Consider the following 21,104-nt stretch of genomic DNA (forward strand, 5'->3'; position numbering starts at 1 on the left):
ATGTGCTGAACAGCAGAGAGCACTGTCGTAGGTAATTCTGTAGCTCCTAAACAGTGAATTAATTTGAGCTTTCTTATGAGAGAGAAATAAGTGGAACACATCTAGCCAATAGGATATAAAGCATGATTCAGGAAATGTAACATTTTACTATATTAAGTTAGAAAGCAAGAAAATGAGAACGATTATTTCTTTCCAAAATGAGCGTTAAACTGCTCTTGGTACCTTGTACTGTTCCCTTGGGTTGTAATCATGTGAATAATCCATTACAGAGCATTACTACCATCTATTCTCCAAAAGTTTAGAAATGGTCCTTTCCATTTTGGGCAATTGCTCACCTGCCTTTATTTCCAAACTTCTAAATGTATTTTTTTATAAATTGTGTTTTCATTTGAGGTTCTAAAAACATTGTAACTGCAGTGAGTGCCTGTAGTAAAAAATTCTCAAAAAACATTGGGTTTCCTCCTAGAGGTGCAGTCAGCTTCCTGCTCTTGATGCCTTCCTGTTGACGTCACAGACGATCAGACCGCACTAGTGTTGCTTGACCAGTTGACCCATTTCACATGCTTGAAGGAAAGTGAGGAAGCAGTGTTTATCCCACAGCACTGGGACTCTTATTTTTAATCAAAGCCAGTGATAGTTGGTACGTCTTCGGTTTTGGATGGACAATGGAAAGTGAAAACAAACAACAAAAGGAAACTTGAAGTAAGAATAACATCAGGCATCAGCATAAAATATGCTCTCTGTTTCCTTTTTCAGTTATGTCACCTGTCCCTCCCAGTCCAAAGCCAAACCCATTTGCCATTGAGTTCATTCTGACTCAGGGTGACCCCACGAGTTTATTATCATTAAATCATCATCATCAATCATTATCTAAACATTTCCATTTCACGTCTCTTGTTTATCAGTGAATCAGGAAAAGTATATTTTGTGAATTTAACTTTTTTCTTTCTTTTGAATATTAATAATAAACCACCCAATGATACTAAAGGGCCAAAACCAAATCAATTTCACTGAAATCAAGTCTTTTTTATACATAATTATATTTAATTTTTTCTTATTGATGTTCAGAATATACACAATAAAACATACATTAATTCAACAGTTTGCATGCATTTCTACAAATCTCAAAATAATCTTAAGATCTGATGATTTCAAGGCACACATATCCAAGAAGACACATGACAAAACTAGTATTTGCAAAAGAATCTTTTGTGCAATTTTCTGAAATAAAAATTGATCACAAATTCAGGCATTTCTCTCTCTCTCTAATGAATGTGTTCTAAGCACATGTAACATGATTCAGATCTTAGTGTGGGAACATTCTCTGGGTCTTGTTGTGGTCTTGTCAGGGACATTGATAGATGGTATTGAGTCAGTGCAATTTTCTCTTTCTCCGTAGTTAAATAATCCCCTTCCTTGGGTATTGAAATCACATTAATAATGTCTTATAATGTTGAATCAGTCTTACTTCAGTGTGCATGTCTACCATTATCACTGCTCCCTTAAACATAAAATAATGATCCCTGTGACATAAGGAAAACAGTTAATGACCTTGTTTTACAGATGAGGAAACCGAAAGTGCAAAGAAGTCACAGCAATGTAAGGACAGAGCTGGGAACCTAGAATCTATGCCATCAGACCCAGCTGTTTCAATCAAGTTTGGTTAGTTTCTTAACATCATAAAACTTTTTTTGAATATTATGTTTATAAAAATTTTAATATCACCTCTTCTATAACCTTACTTAACAACTTCACCAAAGAAAAAATTTTTATCTATTGTTTCTTCCCAAGCGAATGTAAAAATGAAATGCAATAAAACTCTATTTCATTGACCTTGATGATTTCACTATAAAGATTTTCTGGAGGCATAAATATGAGAAGATCTCAGAGTGTAAAACTGAGGGGAGATTATTCTTACCAGTTACCAGAATGTTCTATAATTTATTCATAAAATAGGATGGTAAATAGTTATTAAAATGTGGTACAGGACTGAACATATGCCATATGGACTGATGATTTCAAAAAATAGAACAGAATAGGGAATCAATAAATAATTACATTTACATCATAACAATGATTTTATCAGTGAAGAAACCATTCAGTTAGTTGTGTTGAGACAAGTGGATATCAGTTTGGGAAAACAAAGCCAAAAAATATCTCAGATTTATACTTCACGTTATGCCCTGAAATTTCTGGGACATTTTAAATGTAACTATAAAAGTAAAAAAAAACTTTAAAAGTATGTAAGAAAAAGTTGCCTTGTGTGAAAATCATTCTCAGAACCATAAAAATCACAGAAAATTGACTACCTAAAAGAACCTAAGGAAATCTTGCCTGGTAAAGTAGAGGGTCAGTGAAAAAGAGGTGGGCCCTCAACAATATAGATTGACACAGTGGCCACAACAATCAACTCAAGCATAGCAATGATTGTGAGGATGGCACAGGACATGGCAGCGTTTTGTTCTGTTGTGCATAGTGTTGCTATAAGTCAGAACTGACTTGATGGCACCTAACAACAAAAACCAAAAAGTACATTCAGAAATATACTGCATTAACATTATCGATAATTAACGGGAAATTTGGAAATGTGTTAGCAAAATGTATGAAGGACAAAGAGTTAACATCTTTGATATATAAAAAACTCCTATGAATCGATAATGAACGATTTTCTAGACAAATGAGCAAAAGATACAGATGAACAAACCACTAATATAAGTGCAAATTAAAAATAATGGAATAATGTTTTTTATCTGTAAGATTGTCAAAGATTAAAAATAAATAATTCTGTACGGCATTGATAAAAGGGTGACTGGATTATTGCCATGAAATCTTGATACTAGTGTAAATTGGTACAAACTTTTAGACAGTGATTTAGCAATGTGTGTCTATGTTTATAAAACCAAAACCAAACCCAGTGCCGTCGAGTTGATTCCAACTCATAGCGACCCTGTAGCACATAGTAGAACTGCCCCATAGGATTTCCAAGGAGCACCTGGACGATTCGAACTGTCAACCCTTTGTTTAGCAGCTGTAGTACTTAACCACTACACCACCAGGGCTTCTGTGTATGTTTATAGAAAATAAAAATAAAATACATTCCAAACTATTAAGAGTAATTGGGAGATGTGATTTCTAAAGTTAGTTAAAATATTTTTTATAATTTTTATGTTGTTCAAAAAGTTCTCTTGAATAAGGGTCAACAAAGTTTCATAATATTAAAATAAAAACCAAATCCATTGCCGTCGAGTTGATTCTGAATGTTAAAATAGTTAATCATTAATGTGAGGACATCTCTGCAGAGTGAAGAAAGTTCAAGACAATGGCTGGAGGAAGGAACAATACAGCAGTCTCCAAGTTTATCCTCTTGGGATTCTCAGATTTTCCTAAATTCAAGATTGCCCTCTTTGTAGTATTCCTTGGAATATACCTCTTGACAATGGCCTGGAACTTGGGTCTTATCACCCTCATCAAGATGGACTCCCATCTGCACACACCCATGTATTTCTTCCTCAACAAACTAGCCTTCGTCGATATATGCTATGCTTCCTCCACAGCCCCCAAGATGCTCTCAGACTTCTTCCAGGAGCAGAAATCCATCTCCTTCATGGGGTGCGCCATGCAGTACTTCTTCTTCTCTAGCTTTGGTCTGACTGAGTGCTGTCTTCTGACAGCCATGGCTTATGATCGATATGCTGCCATTTGCAGGCCTCTACTTTACACAGCCATCATGTCCCCTACCTTCTGTCTGCAGGTGGTCGTGGGATCTTGCATAACTGGATTCTCTGGCTCATTTATCCAACTGTGTGCCTTACTTCAGCTTCATTTCTGTGGACCCAATGTCATTAACCATTTCTTCTGTGACCTGCCTCAACTGATGATCCTGTCTTGCTCTGATACCTATTTCTTACAAGTTATGGTCTCTGTGCTCACAGTGATCTTTGCACTGACTTCTGTGCTGGTTATCATGATTTCATATGGTTATCTTGTTGTCACCATTTTGAAGATCACTTCAGCTGAAAGCAGGTCCAAGGCTTTCAACACCTGTGCTTCTCACCTGACAGCAGTGACTCTCTTCTATGGCTCAAGCACCTTTGTCTATTCATGGCCCAGCTCTGATGGTTCTCTTAGCCAAAGCAAGCTTGCTTCTATTTTATACACTGTGGTCATTCCCATGTTAAATCCATTGATCTACAGTCTCAGAAACAAGGAAATCAAAGATGCCCTAGATAGATGGAAGAAGAGAATTTTCTCCTGACATTATTGTTTTACAAGGTTTGCCTATATTATTCCAGGATAAGTGATACAAAATTTGGATATAGGTTTTGAATATATATAGTTTAGTATCACTTCGAGATTGGTGGGAAATACTACTTGAGTCTGGCTAGACTTTCATGTATTTATCAATAGTAATTATTGGTGTTTGTTAATGGGAATCTTAAGGCAGAATGTTTCTTTTCATCCTTATTTTTTTAAATAATAATTTTTGTGTTTTGGGTGAAAGTTTAGGCAGCAAATTCCAGTCACTTTTGACAATTTCTGCACAAATTATTCAGTGACATTTTTCACAATGTGTCAACTTTCTCTTTGTGTTTTCATTGTTCCATGTCCTATACTCTAGTTTCCCTGCACCCTTATCTTCTCATCTTTATTTTAGTCTCTTGACATTATTGATTATGGGGTGCCTTTTAAGATCCAGGACAAAAACATACAAAAATGAACCTTTTTAGCCTGTAGTAGGCTGTGTGTCTGTGTATCAGTGTCTGCTTCCCCTCCCCACCCTAGAGAAGGATTATGCTTCTTCATCCCTTTGAATTTATGGTGGAATGTGGGAGTTTTTCTGGCAAATGCCTGTTTGGGCATGACCTATGTCACTTCCAGGCAGAGGCTTTATATATGCCCCTTCCTGCATAGCCTTCTCCCAGTGCTCCCATTACTGGATAACACAGGATAAGGATACCCTCAACTGACCCAACGTGGATATATGTAGTGTCATCAAGAAATAAAACTTTATTTTGAATTGGTGGTCAAGACAGCATATCCTAGTCTATGTTAGCTACTATGGAAATTTGTACAGATAGTGGTGAGCTATTGTTTCAAAAAAATTGAACCTTTAGCATTTTTGTCTTTAGAGCTAAGCCATGGGTGTAAAAGAATCTTACTACAAGCTGGAAGGATAACAATTCATGTTTGGCACAACGAAGCATTTGGAACAACTCTCACGTCAGGGTAGAGAGGGAATACGTTAAATAAGACATAAAAAGGGCAGACCATAAAGGATAGATAAATTTAACTTGAATTTATCTAACACCATAACCTGCTGCTGTCGTGTCGATTTTGACTCATAGTGACCCTATAGGACAGAGTAGAACTGCCCCACAGGGTTTCCAAGGCTGTAAATCTTTAGGGAAGCAGACTACCACATCATGCTTTCTTTGTTTGTGTCACCAGATGAAGGACACTCTGGCATCCTGCTTGGGGCTTGTCTGTGACTCGCCTATTTGCCAAATGTTTTATCCTTCAATAAAGACTCTTAGTTTTATTTTTAGCAGACTGTAAGTCTGGTGCTTCACTACAACAATACGGAACTCCCCATTTACAGGAAATACAGAGGAAAACATATTAAAGTACACTATGGGGTGGCAATCAGCAAACCCCAGGCTTTGAGATTCTCCACAGAACAAACATGAGTTTCTAAGGAATAAAGAGAAAAAGAGAGATAAGGGAAAACATGAAATACAGTGAAAATTTAATTTAGTGTTCAGGGATGAAAACCTGAGTGATAAAATTATTTTAAAAATTGAGGAACTGGTTATCATGAGATCAGGTTCCCTTAGGTGAGAAGGAGGGGCTGTGATTGGTGGGGCAGGTGGAGGGCTTCTGGAGTGGATTGAAAAGTGTTGTCTTCTCACCTGGGTGCTGGCTACAAGGGTGTTCTCATAATAACTCTTTAAGCTATATGTTTATTTGATGCTGTTTTCTGTGTCTGAATTATTTTTAACAATCAAGTTAAAAATTATGGACAAGTAGCAAATAAAATATCAGGTTATAGTTATGTTAGAGTTAACATATGTAGTATATACATAGTTATTGCTTGGGGCGATCATGAATATCTGGGTTCCATGTGTATTATTAAAAATAAAATCAATACAAGGTAAATATCCCATAGTAAGGAAACCATTAGCTAAATAAAACTTTCAATAGTGTATTATTCAGCCACTAAAATTGTTTTGTAAAAACATGGGCAGAAAAAAATAAAGAAATTAAAACAATAATATTAGTGATAAAATTGCTAAGATTTATTGAGTTCTACCATGTTTACAAGGCTCTTGACAGGTATCCTCTTATTTAAAATTACCCCAAACTTATCAGGCAGTTATTCTAGGATCACCCTCATATTACTGATCAAGGAACTGAGGCATAAAAAAAAAAAAATGAGGCATAGTGAGGTTAAATTATGTGACCAAGGTCACAGAGCGCCTAAGTAACAGACTGTAATCCCAGGCAGGACCATTTACAGTCTGAGCACGTAATCACTAAAGCCCCAATGAGTGACAGTTTTGTAAAAGCTTTTAAGAGCTGGGTGACCATACAAAATAGTTTATGCTTGTTCTTCTGACATTATTAATAAAGTCCCCCCGCCCCATGTCCAGGGAGTTCCCGGATGGTGCAAATGGTTAACACGCTCAGCTACTAACCTAAAGTTTGGAATTTCAAGTCTAACCAGAGATGCCTCAGAAGAAAAGCCTGGTGATCAACCTCCAAAAAATTACCTATTGAAAACCCTATGGAGCACAGTTTCACTCTGACACACTTGGGGTCCCTATGAGTCACAGTAGAGTCGATGGCAATTGGTTCATGTTCTGGGTTGTGCAGTGTCCCTCCCAGATCATAGGATTCTAAATTTTAGAAAGGAATATTGTTACTTGAATCAATTACATCATGAAGGGCACACACGATAGAGTGGAGAAATGGAATCACTTGGGAACACTTCTCCATTTGTTTCCTCCATCTGTCACTTTAGAGAATAATTACCTGAAAATGGCACCTTCTCTTTAGTGTGTCAGCTCTCTCCTCACTGGACCCTGAGGAAACACTTAAAAGAATCTTTAGCTGGAGGCACCTCTCTTGCAGCAATGGCCAGTAGGAACCATGGCCAAAAAGCAAAAAGCCTAGGGGAAGTGAACGTCTGCATCCTGAATGCTCCTGTGACGATGTCCATATCGTCTAATTTCTAAAAGAACTCTATGCACGTCTGGGGATCAAGAGCACAGTTACCATCCAGGTCCAGGAGAAGGCAGCACCTCCCAGACTTCACCAAGGAACACCAATCAGGAGCCTGATACTCACAAGAATATTTGGGTGGGTAAAATCAGAATGGGGGCTACTTGGCGTCCATGCCTGAAACTCTTTCCCCCTCTTTTTTTTCTTTTCTCTGCATTTCTGCTATCATATGCATTGAACCCAGACACTTCATGCATTCAGGCTCAGCACCTCATTTTTTACCTAACAATGCCCATTCCTCCCCTTCAGGGCATAAGTGGGATTGTTTGAATTTGGGAAAAACCAAGGCATTTAAGCTGAAAGAAAAGCATCTGACATGGAAGTTCAAGGATTAACCAGAGGAATAGAGGGCATGGAGGTTTTCAGTACCTTTCACTTGGACCATGAGGTGCAAATTTCTCACCTGCAGATAATCCCATATTTTCACTGTTAAAGATTTTTAGTTGGCAAACTACCTTCAGGGTTTAATAATCATTACTCATTATTTATATAACATCTTCTATTTTTGAGTGCTTCCTGTGTGACGCTCTATTACATTCTTTGCTTGTCATCATTAAATAGGTCACAAAAACCCTATGATGTGAGGATCAGTCCCATTTCACTGATGAAAAAACAGAGATATACAAGTTAAGTAATTTGCCTAAAATCACAAAGCTAGTAAATGGTGGAACCAAATACTACTCTGTGTCTCATAATTTATTTTTACATTCTTATTCATCAGAGATAATGAAAACTGTGTTTAGCCTGAAATACAGTAGCCAGGGGGAGTTGATATAATTTTACTGCAAAGCAATTTGATGGTTCTCTTTTGCATACAAAGAAGCCCTGGTGGAGTAGTGGTTAAAGATCTAGCTGCTAACAGAAATGTCTGAAGTTTGAACCCACCAGCTACTCTGCAGGAGAAAGATGTAGCACTTGGCTTCCCTAAAGATTACTGCCTTGGAAACCCTGTGAGGCAGTTCTATTGTGTTCTACAGGGTCACTATGAATTGAAATGGACTGGAAGGCAATGGGTATTTTGCATAAATATACAATTTAATAGGTTTTTGAAATACTTAAAACTATCCTTTGCAGACCCAGGGGATGTTAATCATTGTAACAGATGAGGTAAGGAGTAATCTTTTACCACACCAACTTGTATTTTGGAAAGCCAGGGTGGCACAAACCATAAGGTCTGCTTGGCTACTCACTGAAAGGTTGGGGGTTCAAATCCACTCAAAGATTTTTTTCGAAGAAATGGCTGGGGATCTGCCTCTGAAAGAAAACCCTATGAAGTACAGTCATACTCTGCAGCACAAGGGGTCACCATAAGTCACAATTGACTTCATGGAAATTTTTAATTTTTTTTAGTTTACTGTTTTTTTATATAACTTTAAAACTATCTTCAAACTTTTAACAACTTATTCATTAATTGCACTAAATGGTATATTGCTAATGGCTAAGAAGATAAAGCTGAAATAGACACAAATGTTGTAAATAAATGTGCAGGACAGTGTCATTGTTAAATGCCTGATCCTGGGATCAGTCCACCACAGAGGTCTCCCAGCCCTGCCACTTACGTAAGGTTGGGGCCATGGACAAGTGTCCTAACTTCCTGTGCCTCTTATTAAAATGAGGTTGTCGTGAGGATTTAACAGGTTAATATATGGATCTGAAGAAAGACTAGGACAGTAAGTGCTCGATATGTCTCATTATCATTGATGAAGAGAGAGATAAACAGAAGAGTAGAAATTGACCATACTGAGCCAGTTATAGTTCATCTGTCTGTTTAATTGTTCAAAGATGTCAGCATGCAAACTCTTTTTATGATAAAATTAGGACCCATCCTGTCCTAATGCCTGAGTTCCAATAAGGATCAAAATTTATTTCCCATTTTGGAGCCCTTCGTTTCTGATTAAATTCATCTGAAAGGTCTATTTAGGACTTTGGGAGAGAGATGTGGCAGTCTGCTTCTGTAAAGTCTTACAGCCTTAGAAAGTCTATAGGGGCAGCTCTGTTCTGTCGTATAAGGTTGCTGTGACTCAGAATTGACTGGATAGCAGTGAGTCTGGAGTCTTGAGATAGGAATTAAAATGATGTAACATACAAATGAACAATCCCTCAGCCATACACCCACGAAACTGCTCAATTTAAATGAATTCAGGATCCAAGGAGCTAAATCGTCCACATTGTATTACTTTTACAAATGGGTCAAATGGTTCCTTGAAGTTTTAAAACATGGATTTTTTTTTTCCTTCTTTCCTTTCTTCCTCTTTTTTGTTCCTTTTGTGTTTTCTCTCACTAAAGCTCTCAACTAATAGGTTCCTGTCAAACAGACTAGCAAATCAAAGTCAGCCAGACACAGCGTTGGAAGAACACAAAGGTTGATTCACAGTTTGCCAACTGGGAGACTGGCAGGGTCTCGTGACCTAAGAGTTCCAACTCCCTGAACCAGGGCAGATTTGCTACTTTTATAGGGAGTGCCATATATAAGCATGAACAGTGCTGGGAGAATCTTAAGTCTTCTGATGCCTGCACAGGCTGCATAATTTTAGTGAATGGATTTTAGTGCACGGGTCTAAAAAATACTAGGTACAACCCTAAAAAAAGGTGATGGCTCACCACTGCCACTCCAGGGCGGTCATCCCAATAGCTGCTAAATTCTGAGTCTGTGAGTCTGCACCTCAGCCTCCTGCCAGGAGAAGAGAAGAAACCTGAGGATTCTACCAATCATGGTGCAGTGCTGTAAAAGTTGTAACACAAATGTAGCAAGAGTAGAAAAAAAAATTGAAAAACGACTATTATAGGGTGGTTAATAACTGCTTCCAGGCTGCCTGCTTCACCACTTCCTTCCTACCATTCCTCTCTCCTTTCTTCTCTCCCTCCATACTGATCAAGGAACTGAGGCCTAGTGAGATTAAGTAATCTGACCAAGGTCACAGAGTTCCTTCTCCATTCTTTCCTTCCTTCCTTGCTTTCCTCCTTCCCTTCTTTATTAGTTGCAAAGAGTAATAAAGAAAAAAATAACAAGGTTAGAACATGATCTCCTTTGCTGATTTAAGATTACACTGGGCAATAGCTCTATGAACATTTCAAACTGCAGTGACACAGTGTGTTTCTGAAAGGCCCAAAGTAAACCAGTTTTACTGAAAGCATGCTCACGTCCCAGGAGAAATGCTATTGCCTCAGGGTTTCTGGATCTCATGGGCTCTGGGGCTGCTTCAGCAGAAGCCATCAGGTCAAATAGTGATGCTGACAAAAACAGTTTGGATATTTTTCCAACGTTACCTTAAGCTATGCTAGCACTCAGAAACTCAAATTCTACTTCTCATTCTAAGATAGAAGGCTATCTTACATAAAAGAAATATGTAATGTCTCTCCAAAATGAGACAGTGATGTTTCAAACAATGAAACAACTTCTTAAAATTTTCATTTAATCCCCTGAGTGTGATTATTTCCCAGAATTAAAGAAAACCTGGTACTATACATCTTGAAGGTTTATGCAAAACTAGGAATAATGAAAGAGCCTGGGTGGCACAAGCATTTTGTGATTGGTTGTTAACCCATAGATTGGCAATTCAAGCCCACCCAGCGGCACCGTGGAAAAAATACCTGCTGAACTGCTTCCATAAGGTTTGCATTAAGGAAAACCCTATGACGCAACACTTGGGGCTTCCATGAGTTGGTGGCCGACTCGACTGCAGCCAACAGCAACAGAAATAAATGATTAAGTTCTGATTTAGAAGTATTTACCATATTCTTAGTTTCTGACAAAGGATGTGGATTCCTTCAACAAATGTGTGCCCTTTCCCCTAGAATGTGTGAAACCATTAGAGGCATCAAGAAAAACATATGTGATGACTATGGTTTTGCTTAGGAATGCGTATAGCTATACTCAATCCTTCTATTGGCTTTCAAAACAATGTATTCTCCAAGAAAAAAAAATCTCACTTCGCTCATTCATTATTTAGAGCTGTGGTTCTTAAAATGTGTTCTCTGGACAAGCAGAACCACCTGGAAACTTATAAGAAATATTGTTCTGACATTGTTGTCATTTACAGATTAACCTCTCTGCTTCCCTCTTGCAATTCTTTCTGTTTTGGATAGTCCTTGAGAGTTCATTTCCTATGTTGGTATCTGCTGGTACAATCTTACGTCCTAGATTCAGGTTGTGGTCTGATGTTATTTGTTCTCAGACTCCCTTTAATAATTCTTGTAGATTTGGTTTGGTCTTTACATATTCCCTCAATTTCTTTGTATCTGGAAATGTCCTAATTTCACCCTCATATTTGAATGACAGTTTTGCAGCATCTATTATCTTGGTTGGCAATATTTTTCTTTCAAGGTTTTATGTATATCATCCCACTGCCTTCCTGCCTGCGTTAAAAAAAAAAAAAAAATCTCTGCCAAATAATCAGAGCTTACTCTTATTGTTTCTCCTCTGTATGTGACTTTTTGTTTTTCTTGATCTGCTTGCAGATTGTCTTTGTCTTTTGTTTTAGCAAGTGTGATTATGATATGCCTTTGGTGTTTTTCTTTTGGGGTCTATCTTGTATGAGGTTCATTGGGCTTCTTGGATGGTCAGCTTTTCATTATTCATGATATTAGGGAAGTTTTCTGTCAGTTATTCTTCAGTGGTCCTCTCTGTGTTTTCTATTTTCTCTCCCCATTCTGGAAATCTGATCACTCAATGATTTTTGCATTTGATTGTATCCCACATAATTCTCAGTGGTTCCTCATTTTTCCTCTAACAATATTGTAGCCAAGTGCTTGTCTTCAGTTCACTGATCCTGTCTTTCATTACTTCAAATCTTCACCACAGCCCTTCTATGACGTTGTCCATTTCTGAAATCTCATTGTCTATGTTTTGGATTTCTCATTGTTGATTTTGAATGATTTCTGGTTGTGAATTCATTTTGGCATTTTGATCCTGTATTAATTTCCTGAAATCTTCCGTTTTTTTGCCAGTATTTTCCATGAATTTGTCTGCCTTTTCTACAAATTTGTCTATTTCTTCCTCATTTTTGTCTGCTTTTTGCTTCAGCTCTTGGATAGCTCTGAATGTTAGAGATTTGACTTCCATGTTAGGTGGCTCTAGTGCCTTTTCTTCTACTGGAGAGTCATCTGGTGTTTTATTTGGGATGCCTACTGGAAACATCCTGTCCTTTTTTCTTTATGCATTTTGATATTGTCTGCTCTCTTTGGAACGTTCAATAGTTTTCCCTTCATTTCTTGATTGTAGATTAGTTTGTTTTCTCCTGGTTTTTCATTTTATTTGGTTATGTCTGAACAAGCAGGTTGTGCATTCTTTGTTGTTTGCTCATCTGTTGTCGTGACACTTTTCACCTCCTTGTCCAGTGGGCAGAGCCAGTCATTCAGCTATGGTGCAGCAGGGCAGGTCCAGCTGAATGGGAGGGGCTGGGCTGGATTGCTTGTGGCACATACTAAGGCTGACAGGGCAAGCCAGAATTCAGTGCTACGCAGATTCTTGTATGCTGTGCCTGTGCCACTTGGAGGTGTGATGTTCAGCGTGTGGTGCAGGTATTTAGGAAAGAGAGGGGAGTCTGTGGTGTATGGAGCTAATATGAGTTTGGGAAAGAGGAGAGAGAAACAGGGGCCAAAACAAACAAACAAAGGAAAAAAATTGCAAAGAGAACTTGACGTTGAAGTGGAGAGATGAGAAACCCAAAAATTGAAAAAACCAAAAAGAAAAAGAAACACAAAGGGGAAAAGAAAAATAAAATAACTAGAACAAAAATTGGAAAAAGACAAAACACACCAGGGGTCCCGCTGTAGCAGGCACGAAGACTGGGGAACTCTCCAAGGCTATGCAGCATAGCCTGGCTAGAGCGGATATACATATCATACAGCACCAGGTATTCAGGAGACATGAAAAGAAGGTGAGTATAGACTGACAAGAACTGAGAAATAAAGACAGAAAGGGTAAAAGAGAGAAGAAAAAAAAGAAAGAAAGAAATGCCCCTAGGTATCCTGCCTACACAGGTGAGTAGATTAGCTGAGTGGCTTCTAAGCCATGCAGTGCAGCCTGGCTAGAAGGGGCCTCCAAGTGCTAAAAGAGAAAAACAAACAAAACAGAAGGGAAAAGAGCAAAACAAAACAAACCAAGCAAAAAAAAATTTTTTAAAACCCTAGGGACACCACCAGCGTGGTGTCTTAGGCCCGGGGATTGTTTCCTCAGTGAGGCAAGGCTTCACAACATTTCAAGGAGTAGCAAAGATGACACACAGAGCCAGGTGTCTGAGAGAAAGGATGGGAAGTGGTGGGAGGCACAGAAGAAACCAAAAGAGATGGAAAGAAGCAATACCAGCTCAGGGACACGGCTGGCAGGGTGAATCCAGGCAGCCCAGGGTGGCAGCAGTTGCCTCAGGGCAAAGAGACTGTGGCTGGCAGGAAGCAGAGGAGGCTTAAGGGGGAGGGGATGAAAGGTGGGTGTTTGGAAAAGGTATATCGCTCCTTACCAGGTACTCCGTCTCCTACTCAGAACTTCCTGAAGAAGCTTTCCAGTACTCCCTGTCCACCGGTTTGTGATTTGGGTCGGGTGAATCCATGCAGCACAAGTGCTGCGCCTCCCGGCCAGCTGTACCACCACAGCCAGCCAGGAAGCTTAGACATAGAGCTGAGGGGGAGAGAACGAGGGGTGGGAAAGCTCATTTTGCTGGGTACCGGGTGCTCTGCTAGGAGCTCCGTGAAGCTGCTTTCCAGTGTTCCATGTCCGGAAATGCCTGACAGGAGTCCAAAGTGGCTGGTCTGTGCCCTGTTAGCTGATAAGCAACCTTCCCGCAAATCTCTCCTTGCTGTCTCTCCTCCGTCAGTTTCTTATTCCATTTGGTGTTTGGCTGAGTTCTTTGTCTCTCCATTTGACAATTCAGGTTCCAGAAATGATGTTTGTCTCTGTTTTACTTAGTTTTTTGGGTCTTTACTGAGGAGGGACCACATGGTGCTTCTGTCTATGGTGTCATGTTGGCTAGAAGACGAAGTTGTATCTTTTTATTAAAATTTCTAGATGTTTCTGCTGGAGTTTAGACATTAAATTGATTTGGGGGAACATTGATTCTTTTGTGTATGTTGATTTTGCTAACCACCTATTTACGATGTGTTTGGGGTAAATCCAAGTGGTACACATGCTGCACCTCCCAGCCGGCCGAGCCACCACAGCCAGCCAGGAAGCTTAGAGGGAGAGCTGAAGGCAGAGGTGAGGGGTGGGAAAGTGTGTATTGCTGGTTACCAGGTGCTCTGTCTCCTCCTGGGACCTCCGTGGAGCCGCTTTCTCATGCTCTCTGTCCACTAATCCCTGACAGGAGTCCAAGATGGCTGATCTGTGCTGTGTGAGCTGATAAGGAATCTTTGCACGAATCTCCTTGCTGTCTCTCTTCTGTCAGTTTCTTATTCCATTCGGTGTTTGGCTGAGTTCTTTATCTCTTCATTTGACAACTCAGGTTCCAGGAATGATATTCGTCTCTGTTTTACTTAGTATTTTGGGTCTTTCCTGAGGAGGGAAGTTGTGGTGCTTCTGTCTATGGTGCCATGTTGGCTAGAAGTCGAAGTTGTATCTTTTTATTAAAATTTCTAGATGTTTTTGATTGGGGGGAACATTTATTCTGTTGTGTATGTTGATTTTGCTAACCTCTCATTACTTCTAATGATTTATCTGTGCAGTCTTTTGGATTTTTTTACATAGATATTCAGATTATTGGGAATATTGAAATTTCTAAAATCACCTATGCATAAATCTACAAGATTTGATAAATAATATTTTTTGTTTTATTTAAGTTAGAAATATTTTCTAATTTCCCTAATAATTTCTTCTTTGGCTTCCGAATAGTTTAAAAATGTGTCATTAATTACCAATGAAGTGGTTTCTGTAATTACCAATTTGTTATTGATTTCTAACTTAGTCACACTATAGTGACTAAGTTAGCATTCTTGGAAATTTATCAGGTGTTTCTTTCTAGATAGACAATTTATCATCAATTTTGTCAAATGATTTGTATTTGCTTAAAACTCCTTATATTCTACAGGAGTTGCAAGAACAATGTTTGGTGTAGACCAAACTTTGTATCATACCAATATGGTATATGTTTACTTTATATTTTTTGCTTGATCTACCCATTGCTGATAAGGTGTGTTGAATTCTCTCATGAGATTGATGGCTTAGCCTACTTTTCTAAAGTTGTCAATTTTTGCTTTATGTGTTTTAAGACTACTTGTGCATACAAGTTAAGAATTTTCATAACTATTTAAAAACAATACAAGAAAGTCAGTCATCGGGTCTTTGAAATGATTTGCTCTAAAGTCTATTTATTTAATAGGCATTTCCTTATACCAGGTTTTGTTTGGTTAGTATTTGCCTATCATATATTTTTTCATACTTTTACTTTCAAATTTTCTGTGCTTTATGTGTTGAGAACACTTTATAGTGGAATTTTTATTTTTTATCTTAATTTATGACTTTTAACTGGAACATTTAGTCTGGTTGTATTTATTGTTATTACTGACATAACTAAGGGTATTTCTACAATATATTTCATGTGTTTGGTTTTTCCTACCTTTTGTATAATTGCTTTTCCCATCTCCTTTCTGACCTTCTTTTGGAATGACTGAATATTTTTCTCATCCTTTGTGTTCCTTCTATTTCTTTGAAACTTATAAAATCTATTCGTACTCTTTCAGGAGTTAATCCTGCGGTACTAAACCATATACTTAATCTACCAAAAGCTTCAGTTAATGTATTTCCCCTCCTCCTGCAAGACACAGAGCTTTTGCAACACTTATACAATCAAGTGCCCTCCTCAATTAAATATGTTATTTTGTCATGTTTAAAAACTCTATTTGTTTTCTTGTTCCTCACAAGACCGTATTATTTCTCCTTTATATAGTCAATATTTATTTATAAACAAACTTATTGATTTATTTACTCTTCATTCTTTTTTGCATCTCAGGACTTCCACCTGGGATATTTCTGCTTCAAATACAGTCTTTAAAGTGTTTTTGATGAGGAAATACAGTTACATTTAAAAAAAAAAGAAAGCCCATTTTTTGCCTATCTGATTATTACTCCCATTTTTAAAATATGTTTTCAGAGTTTATGGAATAAAGTTGACAGCTAATCTTCTCTTATCATTTCAAAGATATCATTCTACTGTCTTTTAGCTTCCAATCTTCTTGTTAAGAAGTTACCATCAGTTTTAATTTTTGTTCCCTTGGAAATAATCTTTTTTCTTTCTGGATGCTTTTAGTATCTTTTCTTTGTCTTTAATATTTTTTCTTTTGACTATGATGTGTCTGAGTTTATTTTTACTTAGCCTGATTGGCATTGGGGTGCCTTGAACCTATGTCAAGTCCATTGTTGCAGCCTTTGTGTCAATCTGTTTTACTGAGGGTCTCCTTGATCCTTGCTGGACCTCCACTTCACTAAACATAATGCCCTCCTCCAGCATTGAATCTCTCCAGACATCATTTCCAAAGCAAGCAACTCAGAATATTTTGTTGGGATCCATAAAATTTTCATTGGGTAATTTTTAGTAGTAGATCACCAGGCTTTCTTCCTAGTATGTCAAGAGTTGGACTTTCTCAATATCTTCCATGTCTCTTAAGTTTTTCTTTAGTTGTTCCATTTTTTTAAAATCCAACCACATTCTAGATTATTTGTTCAAGTATACCCTAAAGATCACAAATTCTGTCTAATCTGGTATAAAACCCATCAAGTGATGTTTTTCTATTACTTTTTATATTTCTAGAGTTGCTGATTGACTCTTTACAATTCCTTTTTGTACACATATTTAAGGCTCTTAATTTTTCAAATATATTAAACATACTCATATTGTACTCTGTGTATGATGAATAATAGTGTAATCCTGCTGTGATGTTATGCTGCTGATTTAGGATGCCTGCTCATTTTTACAATGAGCTGCTCATTTTTCTTGGATTTTATCTGTTCAAAATCTTTGCAACTTAAGATTAAGATGTGTTTTCCCTGAAAAGATTTGTGTGTGTATCTGCAATATATAATCTATGGACAAACACCAATTAGGACTGCATTAACCCAAATGTTCAAGATTTTTGGACCACATAGATGGTATAAAAGTGAACTACAAACATACGTGGGGGTCAGTTTATGCTATATAGTACGACAAATTGGGATGAGGTGCGATTATCTTCCTTCACAGATAGTCCTCTTTGGGTGAAAGATGTTATAGAAACCCATGTTTGAAAATTGGCAGAAATTTGCCATTAGTAGGAAAACAAGTTAATATGTGACAGAAGGTCTGAGAATTCATTAAAAAGTTTTCCATGAACAGAAGTGCTTCAAAATTATACCAGAAAGATATTCTCTAACTTCCCTTTCTAAAAGACACCACTTCATATAACACTGTATGCACAGCAGGCACGAGATATATATATATATGTGTGTGTGTTTGTATATGTACGCATATCAGAAGCCCTGGGTGTGCAGTGGTTAAAGCAATCAACAGCTAACTGAAAGTCTCGAGGGCAGTGGGTAGTATACACATATGCACGTATGTGTGTGTGTGTATATATATGTGTATGCATGTATATGTATATATGTACATATGTATATGTTTTTATGTAGGTGTATATATATATATTTTTTTATATATACATAAATTCATTTAACCTCAACAACCTCAGGAGATATGTTCTATTATCCTCATCATTTAGATTAAGTAATTTTGTCACAGAGGTATTAGATGACTTATTCAGAATCATATATTTTACAGGTTGAAGAACCACAATCTGAAAACAGTTGCGTGATATCTAAACCCATACTTGCAGGCACTCACATATACACAGAGGCTAAATCCTATTAATGATATCTTCAAATTTGAAAGCATTTTTAAAAAGAGGCTTTACAAATGTTGCTACACTTTCTTTCTAAGAGTCTGATGGTTTAATAATGAAAGGTATAATTATCCTCTTTTACATGTGAGAAAATTCACACAGAGATTATTGTGGCTAATATGGGGCAAAGTTAATCAGGGTTATTTCCTGTAACATACTGCAATATTTCTCTCTGTTCTGTGCTCAGTGTGAACAGAAGGTGGTTTATTTCAGTAGAAATTGAAATAACAACTGACCTAGAGATTTATTCTCTTCTCTCCCTACGTATCCCAGGATCATTAATGCAATGGCTGAGGGAAGAAATAGTACAATTACCAGGTTCATCCTCTTGGGATCCTGTGAATTTCCAAAGCTCACTATTGTCTTGTTTTCAATATTCCTAGGGATCTACCTCCTGACAGTGTCTTGGAATGTGGGCCTTATCACCCTCATCAGAATGGATTCCCATCTGCACACACCCATGTACCTTTTCCTCAGTAAACTGTCCTTTCTAGACATCTGCTATGTTTCCACTATATCCCCCCGGATGCCCTCAGACTTCTTTAAGAATCATAAATTCATCTCCTTTATGGGGTGCCCCATGCAGTACTTCTTCTTGTCTAGCCTGGGTCTGACTGAGAGCTGTCTTCTGGCAGCCATGGCTTATGATTGATATGCTGCCATTTGTAACCCTCTGCTCTACACAGCCATCATGTCCCCAACGATTTGTCTGCAAATGGTAGCAGGATCTTGCATAACTGGATTCTTTGGCTCATTTACCCAATTGTGTGCTTTACTTCAGCTGCATTTCTGTGGGCCAAATATCATGAACCATTTCTTCTGTGACCTGTCTCAACTGCTGATCCTATCCTGCTCTGACACTTGTTTCCTTCAAGTCATGACCTCTGTGCTCACAGTGATCTTTGCACTGACGTCTGTGCTAGTTATCATGATATCCTATTCCTATATTGTTGCCACCATTATGAAGATCACTTCAGCTGAAGGCAGGTCGAAGGCTTTCAACACCTGTGCTTCTCATCTGACAGCAGTGACCCTTTTCTTCAGCTCAGGTATCTCTGTTAACATGTATCCTAACTCTAGTGATTCCTTGAACCAAAACAAGTTGGTATCAGTCTTATATACTGTTATAATACCATGTTAAATCCATTGATCTACAGCCTGAGGAATAAGGAAATAAAACATGCTTTAAGAAGGTGGAAGAAGAGAATCCTCCCCTGGAGTTTCTGATTACAGAATTTATTTCAGATACACAAACAGTGTAGGAAGAATGGCAACTAAAACATTGATCCTCAACTCTTCTAATTATGTGCAAAGTTACAGTGCTACACTCTTCAAATATAAACCCAGGACTGCCATTAGACAGGCAAATGCATGGGAAGTATCTGGAAGTTCAATAACTCCACGAGGCAGTAGTTATGACCTACTAAATCAGAGGACAAGCAATCAATGAGTATTTTGGTAGGTAGATGTGGTAATGTGACATTTCACCACAAGTATCCTATCCCTATGAATAAGGAAGACCGCAGAATTGAAACCTTTGAATTACAGCAAAGAATATTAAATATACAATGTACCATGAACTGCCAAAAAAAGGAACAAATCTGTCTTGGAAGTAATACATCCAGAATGCCCCTTAGAAGCAAAGGTGGTAAGACTATGTCTCAAATACTATGGACATGTCGTCAGGAGGAACCAGTCCCTGGGGAAGGACATCATTGTTGGTAAATTAGAGGGTCAGTAAAAAAAAGAGGAAGACCCTCAACCTGATGGGATTGACACAGTGCCAGCAACAATAGGCTCAAGCATAACAGTGATCCTGAGCATGGTGCAGGACCTCACAGTGTTTCATTCTGTTGCACATAGGGTTCCTGTGATTAGATGGCACCTAACAATAAACAGCAACAACATGTAGTAAGGTACTACCTTAAGGATCAGAAATGCAACTACTGAACAAGGTCCGAGGAGGCCAGCAAATCTCCTCATAGCATCTCATTTTAGTTAGGGCAAGTAGTAGTATCGGTGCTGAGGGGTCTTAAAATAAAATTCCTAAATACTCAGGTATTCCTCATATTTGATTTTTTCACTTCTGGGTATTGTGATTTAAATTTCTTGTTTATTGCTTTAGACTAAGCAAAAGAAACCGCAGCAGATAAAAAATTTGTTAACTTCACACAGAAACTTGTTTTAATAGGAATGCTTAACAGGTCTGCCATATGTAAGATTTTGTTCAGCCAGTTGGTTAATCCGACAGCCCCAGATAATCTCTTCTCTCTTGTTGCTATAGAGTCTCCCTTGTTCCATCTTCCCTTCATAATGAAATACAAGAAAAGTAAGTCAGAAGATGGTACTCTGCTCATGAGGTGATCTAGTCACTCATTTTGGCACCTCCAACAATGTCTTTGTGTTACTTTTTTTGTTTGTTCAGTAAAACAAGTCTGCATTGTTGTGTGCCATTGAGTCAATTTCTACTCATAGCAACCAAGTATGACAGAGTAAAACTGTCCCATAAGGTTTCCCAGGCTATTTTTGTTAATCTTTATGGGAGCAGATCTCTGGGTCTTTTCTACCCTGGGACCTCTGGTGGGTCTTCTGGTTAGCAGATGAGCACTTAACCAGTACACCTCCAGAGTCACCTAACTCTCCATTAGGCAGTTGTTTTTCAAACAATTAACAAAAGGGAAGTGCATAGTAAAATTAGCTATAAGGAGCTGAACTTCTGGATGCATAAGAATGTCATGATTTACCTGTTTCCCTCATAACTTTGGTTGGAATTGCTGTAAGGCACAGAGAAACACTAAAGAGCTGAGATTAAAAATACCAACAAAGGAAAGCAAGCTGGAAAAGAAAAAGCAGTCCTGTTGTTTATCTCCTGATAGGATTCTAATATCCATAATCATACGCCAGACAACAGAGATATTTTGAAGAGATTATTCCTGGTAAAAGGCACTGTGTGTATCTAATGC

The 21,104-nt window shown here is 38.0% G+C and overlaps 1 protein-coding gene and 1 pseudogene across 1 annotated transcript; both read left to right on the top strand.

Moving 5' to 3' along the window:
• Window positions 1-3,283: 3,283 nt before the first annotated feature.
• LOC100663484 (olfactory receptor 5AN6-like) lies at window positions 3,284-4,255 on the top strand. Its single transcript, XM_003422748.3, has one exon. It carries the CDS (start codon window positions 3,320-3,322, stop codon window positions 4,253-4,255), a length of 936 nt encoding a protein of 311 aa, XP_003422796.1. The 5' UTR covers window positions 3,284-3,319.
• Window positions 4,256-18,028: 13,773 nt separating this feature from the next.
• LOC100663201 (olfactory receptor 5AN6-like) lies at window positions 18,029-19,368 on the top strand (annotated as a pseudogene).
• Window positions 19,369-21,104: the final 1,736 nt, after the last annotated feature.

This window comes from Loxodonta africana, chromosome 7, assembly GCF_030014295.1.
Source record: "Loxodonta africana isolate mLoxAfr1 chromosome 7, mLoxAfr1.hap2, whole genome shotgun sequence".
NCBI classification, from domain to species: domain Eukaryota; kingdom Metazoa; phylum Chordata; class Mammalia; order Proboscidea; family Elephantidae; genus Loxodonta; species Loxodonta africana.